This window comes from Argentina anserina, chromosome 5, assembly GCF_933775445.1.
Source record: "Argentina anserina chromosome 5, drPotAnse1.1, whole genome shotgun sequence".
Lineage (NCBI taxonomy): Eukaryota > Viridiplantae > Streptophyta > Magnoliopsida > Rosales > Rosaceae > Argentina > Argentina anserina.
The window spans coordinates 13,118,319-13,133,441 of NC_065876.1; the positions used below are offsets into that span (position 1 = coordinate 13,118,319).

The 15,123-nt window shown below is 41.3% G+C and overlaps 1 protein-coding gene across 1 annotated transcript; it reads right to left on the minus strand.

Annotated features, from left to right (window-relative positions):
- Positions 1 to 443: 443 nt before the first annotated feature.
- Positions 444 to 3,127, minus strand: LOC126796187 (uncharacterized membrane protein At4g09580). The gene is made up of 4 exons (XM_050522951.1): positions 2,756 to 3,127; positions 1,694 to 1,964; positions 1,442 to 1,612; positions 444 to 874 (listed from the first exon to the last, which is right to left on the minus strand). Exons 1-4 carry the CDS (start codon positions 2,965 to 2,967, stop codon positions 749 to 751), a joined length of 780 nt encoding a protein of 259 aa, XP_050378908.1. The 5' UTR covers positions 2,968 to 3,127; the 3' UTR covers positions 444 to 748.
- Positions 3,128 to 15,123: the final 11,996 nt, after the last annotated feature.

Sequence of the window (15,123 nt, forward strand, 5' to 3'; positions counted from 1 at the left end):
ATATGCAGGTGAGCACGTCCTTTTGCAGCACGTCACATAATCTTCTAGGATGTCCTATCTATCGAAAATATAGCAAATCCCACCTGTTTCCTCGAAACAACTTCATAGAAATGAATAAATCTTTATAAATAGCTCAAGCAAGTAGGCACATTCTTTCAATAGGAATTTTTAGAGCCAAGTTTCTTGACCAGGTTTCATTGCAGAGGAATCGCAAGTCTTAAACTAAGGCTTTCGTATAAGGCAAATTTAGAAGTAATCATTACTTGCAAACATCAAACTTCTATTCATTAGTTTCGTATAAAAAAAACTTATATTCATTAGTTTAAGCAACCATGAAGTTAAAATTGTAGGTCTCGTCAACTACTCAGGGAAAAAAAACTAATCATTTGAGGTCAAAATCTAAGTTGATTGTTGTAGTCATTTTGATGAAATAAGACTAATAATTCAACACCAAACGCTTGAAACTTTACTAGAAACTGCCTTTACATTCTGTAACCAACGATACTGATACACATACCCTATGAAGCTGAAATTAAAGTTTACATACACATCAACCCGAAACCCAACACCAAAGGACACATCTTCCCGTATTCTTCAGCAAAGCTCCATCATAGCAGAAATTTCCAGAACAAAGAAAGCTTTCAGGTTCTCCCTTATTTGATGATAAAGTGTCTCAAGGTAATATCCAAATGGCTGCAAGCACAACAAGGGGCCAATGTACACCTAGCTAAGTGGAGCTAGTGAAATGCTATGATTTGTTCTTGCTCACTAGCGTGGGAGTGACCGATACAATTCCAATCAAGAACAAGGTGGCTATTGAGTTGAAGTCGTAGAGGTCTCCAAGAGATCGTAGTTCTCCGAGAGCTAGTCCAGCCTGAGCACAAAAACTTGAGTCAGCAATACACAGGCACAAATGGTGGCAGTTGAGTAGCAGAATGAATACTGAAGCATACAGAAAATCACCAACATAATTCCTCATGCCGTTTTTCAGATTGCACCTAGTTCTATCCCACCATCCACCTACTTATAGCAATTTGCTTTGGGCTCCAACCAACTCATTCATTTGGCAACTAGGAGTGGTATACAAGATGACATTGGGTTTTATGATGGAATGACACAGGATGAAAATTCTTCTGAAAAACTGACTTTATTTTCTTCATAAACTAGATTTACAGATAGAGAACAAACAAACATGTCCCATGAATCGGGACGAGTCAAGATAGGGATGAGATGAAGGTACGCTACTGTTTCTCTCTGCAAGAAGAGTTGGCTTCTTAACTACTGAAAATAAGAAGTCATAAAAAATGATTCTGGTTTTGGTGATTTCACCTGAAAACCATTCTGGACTTTCATTCTATTCTACCATAAAGTTTATATGTTATCGAACAACACTTTATTTTCAATCATTTACCAAAATTAAAATGAATAAAGAGATATATACCTTGACAGTGACGTAAGCAGCAGGGATCAGACCAATTGAGGTTGCCAGGAAGAAAGTATGATAAGGCACATCAACAATTGGTGAAGCAACATTAATAAATGTGTTTGGCAAGGTCGGAGTTAATCGAAGAAACAACATGTAGTTCAACAGCCCCTGTTTTCTTTTAGCCACCTGGATGTAAGAAAGAGAATACTGCAATTAATTTAAATGCATGCATGAAGTGCACATATGCAGATGGACATCGGGATTTACCTGGCTTTGGAAAAATAAGAGCTTGTCGGGCCATAGAAAGGTGGCAAGGGGCCTCCCTATCACCTTTGACAAGAAATAACAAGAAGAAGCACCAGCAGTGGCATTGAACACCACCAGAGCTACACCTTTGAAGACTCCGAAAAGGGAACCAGCAAGCAACGACATGAACACAGTTCCTGGAATCATGAATGTCTGCATGAATATATAAACCATACAGTATCCTAATAAAACCTGTGCTGTGTAGTCACTTGTGTAGTCCTCAAGGTGATCTCTACAAAAGAACAAGACAACAACAAAATCTGTCAAAACCATATTCCAGAATCTCTCTATGAATGAGGCAAAGCAAGGGTGTAAAACAGAATACATTGGCCTAATAACTTCGGGACTATATTAGCAACACAGAATCAGGTTAAAGTTTTGCTATTGTTCGAGCAACATAATCGTCAATCCAGAAGAAATTGTCTTTAAACAGCCATGACAAACTAACCCCTTTGGAACACAACAAGGCATTACTTCAAAGTTTTAATCTTTAGCATTATTGCATCACTTCACATCATGCATTTGAATCATAAGGCTCATAAAGATCAATATGAAAACCATATCAAACAAAAAAGAATCATAAGCCCCGCAATGTTGACGCCCTCTCGCTGCAAGTTAGAGGCCAAGGATGAGTCCGCTACGACTCTGGAATATCCCACTTTGCCTTTCCTAGTCCTAAATTTACTTCAATGAGCACCAGTGCACTATAGAAACCCTTTTCTCATTTAAGAAAACAGCTCTCAAAGTCAAGATTGATAATTTACTACCAGCATCAACAGAGCCCTGATTAAGCTAACACCATAAAAAACCAAAACCCAGATTGGGATTGCATGCATTCAAATCAAACTCAAACAGAAACACACTTCTCTCCATTAAATGTTCCTCCTTCTCTTCCAAGACACCCACCAAAACAAAATCCAATGTTTACAATCCAATTCATCAATCTAAGCAATACCATCACCAACCCATTTACCTATTCAAAAGTAAATACAATTCAATACTCCAATCTGTAAACACAACCACCTGAGGATCTGAAGGTCTTGGAGGGTCCGGGGGAGCTTGAGGAAGCTGTAATCGGATGCGGGCATGGTTAGGTAAACACCCACAAGGCCGAACAGAAAACCCAGCACCACCGTGGAAGCCACCGTCACCTCCCAAGAGTTCAACGGGAATTTACTGATAGATCCCTTGACATCCACATCCCCATTCCCATTGTTGTTGTCTGTCTTCACCATCTCTCTCTCTCTCTCTCTCTCTCTCTCTCTCTCTCTCTCTCTCTAAATTTCCCTGCTTTCTCTGTCTAGTTTTGTAATTTCTCCTCCTGGGGAAAATTTAGAGAGAAAAGAAAAGCTTGAATCCCCCCTGCTGGTTCTGTTTTCTCTCTCCTCGTCTCTAATAATGGAGAGAGACAGAGAGAGGGAAGCATATTCGCTGGTGGAGTTATAAGTTATAGCAAATTTGTAGGAAAACTAAATTGAAATTTTGGGAAAGGAAATAAAAAATAAAAAATCAGAGAGATGAAAAAGACAATGGTATTGATCTGAGGTCGGATTATGTGTCGTCGAGTTTGCTTCTGACTTCTGAGTCAGAACTCAACATGCAAATTACGACAAACTCCCCGCATCTTCACAGAAGCTCTACGACAAACCCACATTGCCACCTTTCTATACAAGCACGTTAGTTCATTAGGGTTGTAAACTAGATGACACGGTTCCAAATTGATGCAAAATTAAATCGGGTTGAATTTGCACAATTAATAACTTAGTAATGTGTATGCAATTATACTTGTGTGTAAGATAAACTCATTTTGATGTCGATTGGAAATTAAATCCATAAGGTGCTTCTATCCAACCCCAAGTATGTAAATCATCATGCCATTTGGTTAAGAATGAAAGTGGATTGTTGACATTGAAGATATTGCTCTAGCGACAAAATCTATTGACATCAGATATTGAGTTGGTTAACATCGATTGACCTTGGTTCTCATCATCTATGGTGGTTTTGCTGGATTCTCATTAGGTGTCCTCTCTACTGAAATATGATTATTGATGTTGTTAGAATGATTTCGTTGTAGTGAGTGATTTTCATACCGGTAAAGTACAGTCTGAATCACGGGTTCTGCTTAATCAAACATGTGAGATAATACAGTAATTTTGAACACGTCGGATAATATAGTAATTTTGACTAAACATGCTAACCATCATATTTTTACTTTTAATACTCTTCATTCAAAGTTTGCTCACGCATCATCCTCATGTGCCTCATATATCTTGTTGAAAATGGAAAAATTATAATTTTGTATACTGATTTTATTATTTATCAAAATTGATGTTTCTTATGTTCAATAAAAAGTTTTTAGGCCAAAATTGATTGCAGGTGTTTGTTAGGTCCATACACTAGCTAACTCTAGCAGTTAGCAAATAGTCAGCATATGCTATGTCATATGCGCACAATAAACACGTTGGTGGAGTGGGAACGCCGGAAGGAAAAGAGAATTGTGATCATTGCGGGGAATGCAAGAAAGGATAGAAAAGGACATCATATAGGATTATAGGATATTCTAAATTTGTTAGACTTGAGTTCTACTCATCTTCAAGACATCAAAACTTCAACACAGTATCGTTTGTTCTAACACAAGTATTGTAACTCGAACCTCCCTGTAATTCTTGTTACATACGAGAAAAACAACCGACTCGTAATCTTTCTTCAGAAAAACTAACAACTGACTCGTAATCTTTGTACCAAAAAGAAGTAACCTAACCCAGAATATCCATGTAGATTATATCATATGTATCTGGGAGCTCTTTAGTGAGCGGAATATCCATCATCCTATCTAGAAACTGTGCCATTTAGTGATTTAGAGTGAACTAGCATACAAACGCCTTGAAATTAAAGTCGGAATAGAGAGAGAGAGAGAGAGAGAGAGAGAGAGAGAGAGAGAGAGAGAGAGCTTACACAAACGATAAGTTTTGTACCGATTTAGTCTACGGTGGAAGGCTGGAAGCATTTGGTAAGTTAAAAAATAATTTTTAAAACTATTCTCTTTTGGTAAGTTAAATTCGTTAAGAATTTAGCCTATAGTTGGAGTTGCTCTTAGAAGGGGGAGACTATACTACCTCGTATTGACAAAGCAGCAAACAATAACAGTTGTGATTCCATTAACAGTAGAGATTGTAAAGAAAGCGATTTGTATGGCTATGTCATTCTGATTCGGGTCATTTATCCAATGGTTTTAATATCGTTTATCGGGATCGTATCGGGTAAAAAGATATATCAGAAATATATCAGATTTATCATATTTATTATTTTTAATTAAATTTATAAATTTTACGACAACCAAGTACCAAATAAAAATATATATAAACAGTTTGAAATAATAATAATAAATATCTAAATAAGAATTTTTTGGATTTAAGGTAGATATGCCGTGGTTTGGCTTCACAGATTTACCTTTATCTTTCTCAAGACACTACAACAGTACAATCCCATCTTCTTTCTGTCTTTAGAAATTTTAATTTTTCTTTATGATGTATGTGAACTGGGTAGAAGCCATCTTATTCATAATCACCTAGTCTTAATAAATGTCAGATTCGTTTTTTTTTAATTCCATTTTGTGTAAACATGTATTATGAAGAAGAACAATATCAAAAGATCCCAAATCAATTTTTTTACTCTACTAAAATAAGACGTTATTGTGAAGGATTGACAACATATTTATACCAACATTATGTAATGCATAAGAAAACATGCATGACTTGGAATCCTTAGATAACATAGGCCAGAATATGGTCTTCTCCATTTTAAATCCTTCTCTGAAATTAAACATATATTTGCAAGAAAAAAAAAGGGGCTTGTCCTACACTCCTACCTTGGAATTATATAGGGTGTTGAGCTCATGAATATTTGAAGCTGCACTGCACTGTCACCCAACACTTGCCAAAAACGGAAGCAGTACGTGTAGTTTGTTCTCTTCATTTCGCCATTATCTGATTGAATGCGTTTATATCTATTGTTTCAGACTTTCAGTCACCAGATTCAGATCTCAACATCCACAGAAAACCATAATGTCCAATTGTAGGATTCTACTGACGTTCAGTGCATAAGTTTTCCACTTTTCCTTGAATTATAGTATGCCAATTCTCAAGAAAAAATAAAATAGTATGCCAGGAACTTGCATGTTTTCCTCATTCATTAGCTCGTGAGTAATTTTGAGTATTACTAGCATGTCACATAGAATGACCCACAAGCCTCAGCACCCACTGACTCTGGAGGAGAATATGTGGAGTCAAGTGGTGATAGAAATTGTGTGACAGTGAGTATCGTATTTCAATTATGTAGATTATGATTAGGTTGACAACTGTGCATGATTGAAACGGCGGCCCTTATTTTTCGTAATGTCTTATATAAATATACCATTAAAGAATATAGTTGTAAAGCATTAGTGCATATTTCAATTGCATACAACTAAAGAGATACAATTTTGCTGTTATTTAATTTGATTTAAGTCTAATCATATCGTATTTTCTCATTTATTTAACAACGTAACTATGATATTTTTTGCTTAACAAAATATCTATTACCCATTAAATACAATCTAGTAGGCAACAAAAATGTAAAAGAAAGATCAAGAATATGTAGTATATCTAGCCAACAAGTCAAGAAAAAAGGATGAAGAAAATACAAAAAAAAATGATAAGGGATATTTGGACATATATATATATATAATTATGTTTGAGGATGAAATACTTGTATATTATTGAATGATATGGGGGCCTATATATAGGCATTTACAACACCACAATCCCGTAGGATTCGGAGTCCTAATCTACTACGGAGATGCTAATCTATCTCCTAACAGGAAACCTATTAGGCTAAGACACACACAAGGGTAGAATAGTAATTCTCCCGGAACACTCCCCCTTGTGTCGCATGCCTAGGTTGCATGGTGCACACATCGTTGCCTCGGTAAAAACCTTGTCAAGCAAAACAAAAACCTCTTGGGTAAAACAAAAGCTTGATCGAAGGGAAAAAGAGCACAACGCACCAACTACTTAAGGATCTTAACATGTGATGTAGACTCCCCCTGAAGTCTATCAAACTCTAGTGTTCCGATAAACGACGCATGCCAATGCTCTTCACATGTTTCACAAAAGTAGATTTAGGCAAAGACTTGGTGAACAAATCCGCAACATTGGATTCTGAACTCACTTGATTGATCTGAACATTCAAGAACTTCTGTTGTTGAACGTTGTAGAAGAACTTAGGCGAAATATGCTTGGTGTTGTCTCCCTTGATGAAACCTAACTTCGTCTGCTCTATGCAAGCAGCATTGTCTTCATAAATGCACGTAGGTTGATCAGTTGTAGAGACTAATCCACAAGAATCACGAATATGGCGAACAAGTGATCGTAGCCAAACACATTCTTTCACTGCTTCATGGAGAGCGATGATCTCCGCGTGATTCGAAGAAGTAGCAACAAGAGATTGCTTTGTGGATCTCCAAGATATCGCCGTATTCCCAATGGTAAACACATAACCGGTTTGAGAACGAGCCTTGTGAGGGTCAGAGAGGTACCCTGCGTCGGCATAACCAACTAACAAGTTGTTTGGAGTCTTTGCATCGGGGGATAGAGCTGCACGGGACCGGTGGCTGCTCTCGGCACCGCGCACGGTCTCCACGCCATGGCGGCCGGCGGCGTCGCTGCGGCGTACGGCGGCAAGGCCGGGGTCGGCGACGGCGGTGGTGTGGGGAGATACCGTGGCGGTGTTCTCTCTGTAATAGGGGTAGAACAATCCCATGTCAAGGGAACCTTTCAAGTATCGAAACAAATGCTTGATTCCATTCCAATGACGTAGCGTAGGTGCGGAGCTAAATCTAGCCAATAAGTTCACTGCGAAAGATATGTCCGGTCTAGTGCATTGAACAAGATACAATAGTGCCCCAATCGCACTAAGGTATGGAACTTCAAGACCAAGAACATCTTCATCATCCTCTTTAGGACGGAAGGGATCCTTCTTGATATCTAGACTTCGGACGACCATGGGAGTAGACAATGGACTGCATAGATCCATATTGAAACGTCGAAGCATCTTTTGCGTGTAATTTGACTGATGCACTAAGATGCCGTCGGCCCTATGCACAAGCTCAAGGCCGAGACAGAATTTCGTCCTCCCTAGGTCTTTCATCTCAAATTCCGACTTCAGATAAGACACGGTCTCCTCAATCTCATCAAGAGTACCGATTATGTTCATGTCATCAACGTAGACCGCAACGATGACGAATCCGGAATTTGTCTTTCATATGAACACGCATGGGCATAGTTCATCATTCTTGTAACCCCTTCTCACCAAGTATTGATGCAACCGATTGTACCACATTCTTCCGGATTGCTTTAACCCGTACAATGAACGACGTAATCTGACTGCATGAGCACTCCGTGGTCTGGAGGCACTTGATGGAGGTAAAGGTAGTCCCTCAGGAGCTTTCATGTATATTTCTGCGTCAAGATCCCCATAGAGATAAGCTGTGACCACATCCATAAGCTGCATGTTTAGTCTTTCGGACACTACCAGACTAATAAGGTAGCGGAAGGTAATGATGTCCATAACAGGAGAATAAGTCTCTTCATAGTCAATACCAGGTCGTTGTGAGAATCCTTGCGCCACGAGTCTTGCCTTATAACGCACGATCTCGTTCATCTCATTACGCTTACGAACGAAAACCCATTTATGTCCAACAGGTTTGACATCTCTTGGAGTCAATTCAACCTTTCCGAAGACTTCTCGCTTCGCTAATGAGTCAAGTTCTGCCTGGATTGCTTCCTTCCACTTCGGCCAATCTGCTCTGCGTTCGCATTCAGCTACAGAGCGAGGTTCAACGTCGTCTTCAGATATGATCTCAAATGCGACGGAATAAGCGAAAACGTCATCAATGCATGTAGTGGCTCGGTTTCGGACCGACTGCTCACTTGTGTAGTTCACTGAGATTTCGTTGTTCTCTGGCATCAAACAAGGTTCCATAGCGTCCCACGGAAACACTTGAGTTGATTCATGGACATAGCTGTAATCAGAGACAACTTCATACGGTGGTGATTCATCGTTGATGACGCGTTGTGCCTTAGTCATTCGCTTCTTTCTAGGTTTTGAATCCCTAGAGTTTATCGGTCTCCCCCTTTTTCTTTGAGGAGCCGAGGCCGAAGCTGCTCCATGCTGGGCCATCTCAGCATCGTCGCCACAAGGGGCGCCGACAACACCACGGCGTACAGTGGTGCCGCCGTCGACCTCCGTCCCACTGTCAGGGGCGGTGCCAACGTTGCTAGGTCCAGGAGCTTGTCTTCCACGCCCGTATTTCGGGACATCCAACCGTGCCGGTACGTTCGCAGCGGGTATGTTTGATCTCGTCACTTTAGCAATATCTACAAAGCCGTCGGGCATCGAATCCGCGACTTTCTGGAGGTCGATAATGCGTTGCACTTCTAACTCACTTTGAGCAGTGCGGGGATCATAATGAGACATAGTGGGGACACACCACATCAATTCCTGACGTTCAATTGGAATGATAACATTCCCATCTCCCCCTAACGACGGGAAGCATGTCTCATCAAAGTGACAATCTGCAAATCTTGCAGTAAAGAGATCTCCGGTGGTTGGTTCTAAGTAGCGGACAATCGTTGGGGAATTATAGCCAACATAGATACCTAATCGTCTCTGAGGACCCATCTTAGTACGCAGCGGAGGCGTAATAGGCACATAAACGGCGCAACCAAAGATGCGTAAGTGTGAAATATTGGGTTCGTAACCAGTTACCATCTGATACGCACTAAACGCTTGGTTAGCCGCGGGTCGGAAACGAATAAGTGTCGCTGCATGCAACACTGCATATCCCCACGCAGAGACCGGCAGGTTAGTACCCATAACCATTGCCCGAGCAACAAGCTGAATACGCTTGATGGTAGCCTCTGCTAGACCGTTCTGTGAATGAAAATGAGGAACGGGATGTTCAACTTCGATCCCAATAGACATGCAGTAATCATCAAAAGTTTTGGAGGTGAATTCTCCAGCATTATCCAAACGAATGGATTTGATAGTATAATCGGGGTGGTGAGCCCGAAGTTTGATGATCTCAGCTAATAACTTAGCAAATGCAGCATTCCTTGTGGATAGCAATGCGACGTGTGACCAACGCGTCGATGCATCAACCAATACCATAAAATATCGAAAAGGTCCGCATTCTGGTTGAATAGGTCCACAAATGTCACCTTGGATACGTTGTAAGAATGGAATGTTCTCGGTTGAAGCCTTAGCAAAAGAAGGACTTCCTTGAAATTTAGCAAGAGAACAAGCTTTGCAAAACGAGCGATGGGCATCAGAAATTGCCATGGAGGCATGTGAAAGCACGGGAGGCATCACAAGCTCCTGTGAAGGAGGGGATGCCACCACCGACGGCATGAAACCGTGGAGCTGCCGAGTGAGGCATGCTCGGCCTCACCATGCGGTGCATGGGTCGGCACGGCCTCACCGTGCGGAGCACGGGTGAGGTGATCCTCCAATCGCTTCCGGGACTTGAAAAATGGATGACCATGTGAATTCTTAAGAATTCTAATCATCATATCACGTCCAGGGTGCCCGAGACGGGCATGCCAAAGCATATAAGAGTCCGAATCACAAAAGTTGCGTTCAACCGCATATGATTCAAAGATCCGAATGGAAGTAAGATACAAACCATTCCCAAGACTCTTCATCTTCTCTAAGATGCGGCGATGGCCTGCTTTCTCAGAGGTAACGCAAAGATATTCCTCTCCATTCTCAACATAAGTATCGAGGTGAAAACCATTGGCACGTATGTCCTTAAAACTTAGCAAGGTGTGGGGAGACTTCGGCGCATAAAGAGTGTCTATGACGTTAAGAGTCGTACCATTAGGCAACATGAAAGAAGCAGTGCCTCTTCCTTGAATGATGGATTTCGAGCCAATCATTGTAGTCATCGAAGAAGTCGAAAACACTAGATCCGTGAACAACTGCCTGTGCCGTAGGACAGTGTGGGTGGTTCCGCAATCAGCTAGACATTCGATTTCACCGCGGGACATCTACAAAATGACAATTAAGAGAGTCAGCGACACGGGAACAATTCTATACAATACGCCGTAGGATATTGTAAGAAAGGGAATCGGAACAAAGCGCGATTCCATCGAATGTATCACATGGCAATAGTACTACATTCTTCAACTAAAGAGTTGGAAATCATGGTATTGAAGCAGTGAAATACCAAACAGTAAACTAGGGTGGTATAAACCATCCAAAAATGGTGTGGAAAACACACACAAAGAGTACCGGTGAGTGCATAGAACGGACTTGGAGAAAACCGGAAAAACAAACCGGAAAACCATGTCACAAGAACTCTAAACCGGGTGAATTTTGGACGAGGAAAACGTGGCAGCAGGGGCTGCTGTAATATGCCGGAAGAATCACGAGAAAACGACGAAAAAATCGTCGAAAAAATCGTCGAAAAAATCGTCGAAAAACTCGGTGGAAAACCGGCGGCACCGATTGCCGGAAAAATCGGCCGGCGGCTGTCGAAACTGGCCGGTATGGAGGCCGGGACTTCAGGTCCGACAGGGGACGCCGGCAGGAGCCGAGTTGCGGTGCCGGAAACGCTGGGAAATGGCCGGAAGACGGCGAATACGCCGGCAAAACGTGCCGGAAACGCCGGAATAGGAACCGGGGCCGGCCAAGGCAAAACGACGTCGTTTTCGACGTTCCGAGGTTCGTTTTCCGAATTTTAAGTTCCAAATTCACAATGTAGTGCTATTGGGGTCCCATGTAACCCAAAAAACGTCCAATTTAAAAACCACGTGAGTTGCACACGTTGATCATCATGCTAAGTGTCGGATAAATAAAATTCTCAAAGAGATCGTCTTGTAAGCAAGAAATGAGAAATTTTATTGAATGCCAATCTTTAATACATCACACATGAACTTCTAATTCCAAAATCAAAAGACTATTACAAAGTCGATGAATATAACAATGGCGGTCGGCCATAACAATACTTGAATCATAAAGCTAAAGAAGCTAAAACGACTAATCAAAGTCGGGAGTATCCATGGTAGCAACCGGAGGCCTAGCTTTAGAAGCAAGGGGCTCGGGTTTCATGGAGATATGGTGAGTCTCGATCTCATGGTCCTATTCCACATGATTCGATTCGGGTTGTAGAAACTTCTTGTAGGCGGAGTAAGCCTTGATCATCTCTTTGCTAGCGCGACAATCGCGATTAAAGTGCTTAAAGGAGCCACATTTGAAGCATGGAGACTTGCCATTACCGGAAGTGGAGGCATTAGGAGGCGCACGGCCTCCTTGGAGTGTGGGACGGGGACGGCCTCCCCCTGAGGGTGCGGCGCCGCCACCATCACGGGTCCATGTATTGGACCGAGGCCGAGATCGGCCTTGTTGCCTCCCACCACGAGAGTTGTTATTTTGGTGCTGATATGGAGCGTTCCTTGATTGATTCTTTTGCTTAGGAGCTTTCCCATAGTTAACCTGTGGCGTAGAAATTCTTTTAGTGCCAACAGGTCTATTGTTGTTGTTGAGGAGAATCTCAGAATGTCTCTCCTTCTTAGCTAAGAGTGCCATTAAGTCGGCAAAAGACCGGATCTTCCCTTCCTCTACATGAGTGCGGTACGTATGAGCTTGAACCTCATAGTTGATTGGAAACGTGTCCAATGTCTTATTGAGAAGATCTAGGTCGGTCTTGATGACACCAACGGTGCCAAGATCGGATTGCAAGCATAGCATATCCTGATTGAAATCATCCACTCTCTTATAGTCCAATAGACGGATGTTATCCCATCTAACGGTCAATTCAGGAAGAAGCTTATCATGAACGTTGTTGTACCGCAAGCGTAGTTTGTCCCATAATTCTTTAGGATCTTTTACGTTCAAGTATTGCCTCTTGAGAGTTGCATGGATGTGACGTCTCATAAAGATGAGAGTCTGAGTCTTAGCCATAGGTGGGAAATCAGCAGGAGGGTCGGCAAACATGCCTTCAATCCCTCGGCTCTCAAACGCGAGTTCCATGTCGGAAACCCAGCGGTGGTATTCCTTTCCTTCTAGATCAAGAAGGCCAAATTCCGGTCGAGATGGCGATGACATCTACAAAACGAATACGGAATCGATTAGATTCAAGTATAATAGGAATTAGAAGGGGTGACGTATATGGTCACAAGAAAAATCGATGCAAGCGGCGATACTCATGATCGCACCCAAAACAGCGATGCACTCAAGCGACCACACGAAAATCGATTAACTTCCCTTTCAAAACAATCGTGACTCCCCCAGGACCGTCACACAGAAAACATCGACCAAGAGGGGAAACCCATCCCTCTATAGTCTCATCGGCGTTATAAGAAAGGCCGGAATTAAGACAAGAAGAAGGCTAATAGCGCCCGATATAATATATCTATACGTTCAAAAGCGGGAACGTTTATAAAAATTTACCTTGGGAGGTTTGTAGTATACGAGAGTAGCTTCTCTTGAGCGAAGTCCTTGCTTGTGACTTTCACGTCTCTTGCGTGAATATGCAGGAGGAGCAATTTTGAGTGATTTGATGCGGGAACTTGCGGGGCAAAAAGATTTCTTTGCGGAGCGAATGCGGAGGAAGCTTTGCGGGGCTGCGGGGCTGCAGGGCTGCTGGGCTGCAGGGCTGTAGGGCTGCGGGGCTGCGGGGCTGCGGGGATGCAGGGCTGCAGGGCTGCGAGGGCAGGCAGGGGCTGCGGCGGCGGCAGGAGGATGCGGCGGCGGCAGGAAGATGCGGCGGCAGGGGGTTGCGGCGGCGGAGGAAGGGAAGAAGAAAAAATTTCGGAAGGCTCTAAAAGATTCAGGGTTTTAGGGCTTCGTGCTGATAACGTGTTTGAGGATGAAATACTTGTATATTATTGAATGATATGGGGGCCTATATATAGGCATTTACAACACCACAATCCCGTAGGATTCGGAGTCCTAATCTACTACGGAGATGCTAATCTATCTCCTAACAGGAAACCTATTAGGCTAAGACACACACAAGGGTAGAATAGTAATTCTCCCGGAACAAATTATAAATTAAAGAAAATGATGGAAAGAAATATGGCCAAAAGAATGAAAGAAAAAAAAAATATATATATATATATATATATAGCTTCAATGTTGTGAATCGAACTCCTGAACTAATGAAAGGTAGAAAAAAATGAGTGAACCTCTAATTACAAACTAAACCACGTGGGCTAAATGCAAGATTAATATATATACTGAGTATATATATATATATATATATATATATATATATATATATATATATATAATCCTAAAATTTGGGGTCCTGTGCAGTCGCTCTTCTCTCCCACACATTAAGAGCCGGCCTTGACAGCAATAGCTCAAATTGCCCAATGGTATTAGGTGATTCTTCTTTCCTTATCTTGCTTTAAAGTTCATTAGTTTGTGCTAGACTGCTAGATGATTGTGGGTACTAAAGCTAAAGCGTTGATTCCCCTTCAAACCATATCTGGAAAAAATTGAAAATTCTCAGAAGGTTCATTGATATCGATCGAATCACGTGTGTAATGACTTACATGACCTTATTGGCGCATAACACAAATTGAAGACTAAAGATAATGGATGGAGTTGTCTTGGTACATATGTAATCTTTTGGACAAGAACATAATAAAGGACTTGTTAGATTTAACTCAGTGGAGCAAATTTAAGATCTTTGAACATGTACTTAAAAACCAATGATTGTGTTCATAAAAAGAAACTCTTCTTGTTATTATGGTGTTTAAGTAGATACTGATTTTGAAATTATGTCATTTTAAATTACTAACTGCTCAATTTTAGTTTTATGAACAAATTATAATACGATATTTATAATAAATAAAACATGATTTTAGCGAAGAGGTTCTAAATGTTCATATCCTCCAATCCCAAAATTATTCTAGTATTTTAAGAGCAAATGCAGCGCGGCTGGTCTTGCCTTTTAGTTAATCTTAATTAAATCTATTGCAGGAAAATTGCCCGATCAAAGCCACTGGCATCTCTTGCCTCTTGGTATGGTCGACCAATTCAATAGGTCCCCATGATTAAAGTTAGTAAATTTTTTTGTTTCATCCACAACATCTTTTTATTCTCTTTTTTTACCCTACATCATTTGTTTGTGAATCTTGTCTTCGTCACTTTTGTGAAAGCTAAAGGGCAAAATTATGAGGAGACTTGCCTTCTCCCGCTGCATAACAAAAATGAAAGACACATGCCAACTGATATTCAAGAGGTAAAAACCTCTGATTTTGCCTCTGCCTTTTGACCGTGTGGTGCATTTGCTCTAAGCAACACATCTTGCCGTCGGAACATAATTTCGGTTACTGCAAATT

Coding starts and splice junctions, on each gene's coding strand:
- LOC126796187 (XM_050522951.1), bottom strand. CDS start 2,967: ATGGTGAAGACAGACAACAACAATGGGAATGGGGATGTGGATGTCAAG. Junction 1,965..2,755: donor CAAGACCTTCAGATCCTCAG/GTGGTTGTGTTT, acceptor GTTCTTTTGTAG/AGATCACCTTGAGGACTACA. Junction 875..1,441: donor CTGCTTACGTCACTGTCAAG/GTATATATCTCT, acceptor TTTTGTGCTCAG/GCTGGACTAGCTCTCGGAGA.